General features: G+C 34.2%; 1 protein-coding gene across 4 annotated transcripts; it reads right to left on the bottom strand.

Moving 5' to 3' along the window:
- Nucleotides 1-787: 787 nt before the first annotated feature.
- On the bottom strand, nucleotides 788-4,906 carry LOC115953649 (beta-glucosidase BoGH3B-like). Of its 4 annotated transcripts, none has more exons than XM_031071391.1 (10): nucleotides 4,698-4,906; nucleotides 4,375-4,612; nucleotides 4,066-4,270; nucleotides 3,255-3,345; nucleotides 3,016-3,161; nucleotides 2,241-2,484; nucleotides 2,039-2,143; nucleotides 1,764-1,946; nucleotides 1,466-1,670; nucleotides 788-1,368 (listed from the first exon to the last, which is right to left on the bottom strand). In XM_031071391.1, the coding sequence occupies exons 2-10, from the start codon at nucleotides 4,592-4,594 to the stop codon at nucleotides 887-889; spliced, it is 1,881 nt and encodes a 626-aa protein (XP_030927251.1). In that variant the 5' UTR covers nucleotides 4,595-4,612; nucleotides 4,698-4,906; the 3' UTR covers nucleotides 788-886. The 4 variants fall into 4 exon arrangements, with proteins under 4 accessions (XP_030927251.1, XP_030927250.1, XP_030927252.1 ...); XM_031071390.1 differs by having other exon boundaries at nucleotides 4,375-4,597; XM_031071392.1 differs by having other exon boundaries at nucleotides 4,375-4,597; nucleotides 4,749-4,906.
- Between the last annotated feature and the right edge of the window lie 1,117 nt (nucleotides 4,907-6,023).

The raw sequence follows: 6,023 nt of genomic DNA, 5'->3' as shown, positions 1-6,023 counted from the left end.
AGCCAAAGTATCAAATTAGCATAAATTATAAATACTTAGATCTATTTTTTAACAATTTATGTTCAAAATAAACGGCTTTTCAAAATAAATTATGATATTTCCTAGAGTGTGTGCTGCTTAACAATGATATGATCTTCATAAAAGAGACTAGGTATAAATAAGTAAGCAATCAAACTTTAATGTATATCTCAAATTGAAATAGAGTGTCAACCACAATTAATAAAAGATTATAAAATTAATTTTTAAAATTGTAACTTTCTTATATGTTTTTATTTTTTATCAAATGAGTTATCCAATAAGTCATTTGTAATTTTTTTTTTTGGAATGTTGATATTGTATAAAAATAAAACTTGTATACTTGTATCTTTGTGTTGTTTTGTTTTAGATAGCAATGTTAGGATTTGTATAATTTTAAAATTATTGAATAAGTATTAATAAGTTTAACTGAGTTTATTCTTAATATAAGTAGTGAATTCAAAATAATGCATTTTACATCAAGTAATATGTTGCATTACTATCCAAATGGCAAATACATATTGTTTTCTTTATAAAAAAAATTAAAAAATAAAAAAATAAAAAATATCATGTGAAAAATACGGGTCAACCCGACCCAATCCGACCCGACCCGCAACCCGATTGACTCGAACCCATTTTCAACCCGCTTAAAGTGACCCGTTTTGACCAGTGACCCGATTGACCCGACCCAACCCGCCCGTTTTGCCATGTCTACCTAGCCAACGCCCAGACTTTTGTGGAGTAATGGGTGGTGCCTCAAGATTAAAGAATATGAAACTGAAGCCGCAATCTTTGTAACTTTTGTTATTATTATTTTGGTGAAAGTGGGTACTAATTAAAATCCCATGAATAGAGAAATAGAAACAGTAACTTATTTAGTAGGATTTGTAGTGAGGCCAAACCCAAGTGGGAAGAGGGGATCATAATGTGGATCCCCAGCATTCATTGGCAGCTGATCAACAGTCCTGAACCACGTGCGTGAAAGCTTGCCACTGAAACCATAGTCACCAAATAAAACATCGGCAACTCCTTGTCCTTCAGTTCCTGGAAGCCACGCGGCAACAAGGGCATCCATGAATGTTATATATGGTTGGATCATAACAGGACGGCCAGAGATAATGACAACAACACATTTCACAGCTCCACAGACACTGGTAAATGTGCTTGGACCTGGGTCAGGGATTGTCAAATTCAAGCTGTCACCTGCTCCCTCTGCATACGGGTGTTCTCCTACTACAACAATGGCATAGTCGAATTTGTTTGACTTAACATAATTAGCATGCGGGTTCTTCTTGTAGACTACTTTTGTTTTGGGATCAACTGTATTTTTTATGGCAGTGAGGATTGTGGTACCTGCTCATGAGGATTAATGTTCATGCGAATTCTTAATCAATGTATCACAGCCGATAACAGACCATCATAAAAAGGCGGTGAGCTGAATTCATTGTACCTTTAGTGAGGTTGTTGCCGCTAAGTCCTTGCCACTCAATTGTCCAACCTCCACACTGATAACCTAAATTGTCAGCATGGCTGCCAGCAACAAGTATTTTTGATGCCTTCTTCGGAAGGGGCAGCAATGGCGTATCTGCAGATTCGCCATTCTTTAACAGCACTAGTGATTTCCTAACAGCTTCCCTAGCCAATTCTCTATGCTCCTTTAAAAGAGGCGAAAATCCATAAAATGATGTAAGAATGTTTCAGTTGTTTTGTGAGGGGTACAGGACAAATCAAAGTTGTGAGTTACTAACCTGACTTCCAAGCTGGTTGACCAGGCTGAAATCAGCTAATGGGTTCTCAAATAGACCCATCACAAACTTAACCCTCAAAATTCTCTTCACTGCATCATCAATTCGACTCATGGGAATGATCTTATTCTTAACCTGGGAGGTTAGACCATGAATGAATTCTGTATAGTTGTATGGAACCATGACCTGTATGTGTCCATCACAAATATTAGAAGATTAAACTAGTTAGGCATTGATGTGAGTCTGTTTAAGCAGTAAAATTAAGGTCATTGACTAACCATGTCAATGCCAGCCTGAATTCCTGCTTCAATAGAATATGAGTAGTTAGCATGATGTGGAGTGGTGATTTGGTCTATACCCTGCCAATCTGTGATGACAAAACCCTGAAACAAATTACAATATTCATATGTTGCTCCCAGTTGTTCTTTTCAATTGTCAGCAATTGAAAAAATCAAGATACATTCATGAATCTCTTTTTACCCTGAAACGGAGTGTGTTCTTGAGGAAGCCAGTCACAAGATCACGGTTAGCATGCATCTTTATTCCATTCCAGCTGGAGTAGGAGATCATAATGCTTGCAACACCCTTGATGATGGAGTTATAATAGCCAGGCATGTGTGTGCTAAGCAATCCATGTCTGTCTATCACTGTGTTGTTTTCATTGATGCCTTTAGTTGTTCCACCATCACCCACATAATGCTTAGCACAAGCCGCAACCTTTTCTCTGCACAAAGGTCCAAAGTTGTTATAAGCATTATATACTTCATCACCTAGAAAACAGCTTTTATTAAAATTTCGTTCATTTTAAAAACAAATAAAGGAATATACCAGTTAGAGCTCTTGACAAAAGTCAAAGGTCTAATTGAAGACAAACAAGAGGTGACTAACAATGCAAGGATAAGAGTGGATGTTAGCTACTGACAAAACATGACAAGGATTCTGGATAGGTCTATGGTGTAATGTAGACCAAAGCATATGATTATGGACTAGCACTTTAAGCTAAAATTTTGAAAGCACATGCCATTCTATTAAATAAAAATAACACATTGTCTAATAACATGAGAATATTACAGCCAAGTTCGAAACCTATAATCTATCAGTTAACTTCTAGTTATGTAAACTTTAGAAATTAGATCCAATTCTCCTTATTATATACTGCATTAAATTATCTAAAACAAGTTTATTACTAGTTCATGTTATATGGGCTGGGATAAAAACATTTGAGGTAACTTAATTTTTTTGGTAAGATTTTTACCTTCCAGCAACAAATGGGACACCCTTGGCAGAGTTAGTGGGAATGTCACCTTGTAATCCTGGTACAATCTCAGTCATTGCTTGAACAATCTTGGGGTCTTCACTGTAGCTTTCATAGCAACGACCCCATCTAGGATCTCTACAAACCTGCACAGGTAGAGTAGTTAAACAACTCACAACTTCAGTTAAAAAATAGTCTGTTATTCCGATAGCAATCATTAGTTTGACCAACTTAGTTACCGCTATACAAGGAGCAAAGACATATGGAATTCCTGTAGCTCTAACTTCAAGTGCAGTGGCAGCTCCAATCCTTTTCACAAGTTCAGGGTCTCTGGTTGATCAGAAACAAGTTTGATCGTAAATGGCAGGCAGAAACAGAATCACATATTTGATTAAGATATATACTACTGCACTGCACCCTTGTTCTTTGTTGGATTTTGATATTCAAACCTTTAGACTAATAGCCAGTAGATAAAGAGGCAAAAAAAAAAAAAAAAAAAAAAAAAAAAAAAAAAATCAAATTTGAAATGAGAATGAATTTATATTGCTTTCCACAGGATTGAACAATATTCTTACTTTCCCCCCATGTTTAAGCTATTATGAATTTTCCTTCTCCTTATTATTTATTTATTTTTATTTTTGATAGAGTTTTGCCTCTTTGGCATCTAGTAAAGCAGCTAGCCTTTTAACTCATAAAATTTCAAATCTCACAGATTTTCTTTAATTTTATTAAATTGTTGGTTTTGCACATGATTGAACAATTTATTCCATCCCTTAATTACTCAACACAGGTAACTTCAGACAATTAAAAATTTCCAATAAAAATTACTATATCTTGGGAGCAATTTGAACATTTACTAAAATAAAATGATTGCTGGATGAAACTTTATGGCATCGGAATGGCATCATTGATTTACATAGAATATTTTTACCAATACCTGTTGCAGGAAGAATATGTTTTCAACACTGGACTAGGAGAAGCAAATATCTATATATATATATATATATATATAAATATAAAAAATATTAACGTCCAAGTTATTCTACATGCCTGGTAGCTCCAATTCCAATATTGTGGGGGAAAATTGTTGCCTTATAGACATTGTTTTGGCCATGAACAGCATCAATTCCATAAATCATTGGGATTCCAAGTCGAGTTGATAAAGAACCCTTTTGGAATTCATTTACCATGTTAATCCAGGTTTTCGCAGAAGCCTCCTTAGCTGGAACACTCCCTCCCCCACTTAATACACTCCCTGCCCAAAACAGAGATAAATAATGCTACACCTTTTAACCTTCTTTCCTCTTAAGTCCTAGCAGAAAAATACTAATAAAGATAGGTGAAGTTTACTATACTTACCAATCAAGTACTTCTTCATGACTTCTGCCGATGCAACACTGCGGTCAATCTGCACCATCTGCCCAATCTTTTCCTCCAAAGTCATCCTCCTCATTAAATCCTCTATTCGAACATTCAATGGCTGTTTTGGGTCTTTATATTTCACATACTCTGCTTCTGTGGAGGCTACCAAGAAACACAAGAGAAGAAGGCCCATCAAGTCAATCGGGGTTCTCGCCATTTCCTGTTTACAAATTGCCTTCATATTCAGTCATATTGTAACAACAAAATAATGCTCAATAAGGATGCGAGTCAAATAAGTGCTTTCAGTTTTAGTAACATACTATTATTGAACGCAGTGAAAATATTAAAGCTATGGGAATATATCACTCAACAATGATAGAATTGAAGCAGTAGTTCAGGATTAAGTTTTGAGAATGTCATCAATAAAAAGTACTAACTATCAAAATTCATAACTCAAAACAAAATCAATAACAAGATGATATCTTCTTTTATCTTGTATAGATCATGTGCAACCACTGACTACCACTTGTATACGCGCACACATAGGCACGTGTGCGTTAGTTTGAAACATAAAGAGGTTACTACTTACTACAAACACTAAAAGGTATATTTTCAAAATTGAGAACTGTTTGGTAATGAACAACAGTTTTCGTTGTTTAAATAACACAATACGTATTTTTACAGCATTTTTTCACCTACATGTATTTCCACAATACTTAAACAACGTTACTAGAACAATATTACTAAACGAGTCCTGAAACAATGAAAAAGTAGTAAAAGAAAATTGAAGAAAGTTAGACACGCGTACCATGAATTTAATTCTCATGGATTCAAATGTCAATGTGCTGTTCTATTGGATCAACAAATAAAATGAGTAGGAAAGGTTTAAGAAGTGTAAATTAATAAGAAGATGAAAAGTTTAAAATAAGAGAGAGAGATAGGAAATTGGTGAATGATGTGACACAATAAGAGAATTTAGTAATATTAAATGTTACAATTCAGCTTTTAAATATACATATATAGGTATAAACTATCAAAATGAGTCCGTACTTTCTTACCATAACTATTGCTAATAAGAAAACAAGTTTGACCGTTTAATATTTCTTAAATTTGACAGTAAAAGACGAATGATTTTAGGGATATATATTACAAATTTTAGTATATAAGATTTAATTGATCTGTCATGAAAGTTATTAAAAAAAAAAAAAAAGTAATTGTAACATCCTAATAAGTAAAGACAGAGGAGTTTGAGTAATGTTGTTTGAGTGTTTTTGATATACATATGGGTGAAAAAATGTGTAATGTTGTTTAAAATGCTCAAAAATGTGTTTGAACTTACCTACCAAACACCGCCTAAATTCGTAGAATAGCACCAGAACCCACTGTCCTGACGTTCACGCTGACTTTTCTTTCATATCCTTCCAGATTCAAAAGCTTATAATGCCCATTTTTGACATTTTATTTACTTGATTCTAAAATTCAAAATCCTTTCATACAAGACAAAGACTAAGGGAATGGCTGCCAGCTAACAAGCTTTTGTCATGTATGATAATGTAAAATAGGATAAGGATCTTATGTAAAATAGGATAAGGATCTTACAGGGCAAAATTTGCCGAACAGAGTGATTCTAAAAAAAATTTAAGTGG

The sequence above is a fragment of the Quercus lobata genome, chromosome 7 (genome assembly GCF_001633185.2).
Source record: "Quercus lobata isolate SW786 chromosome 7, ValleyOak3.0 Primary Assembly, whole genome shotgun sequence".
NCBI lineage: Eukaryota > Viridiplantae > Streptophyta > Magnoliopsida > Fagales > Fagaceae > Quercus > Quercus lobata.
Note: the sequence above shows the minus strand (reverse complement) of the source record. Positions and strands in the feature narration are given on the sequence as shown.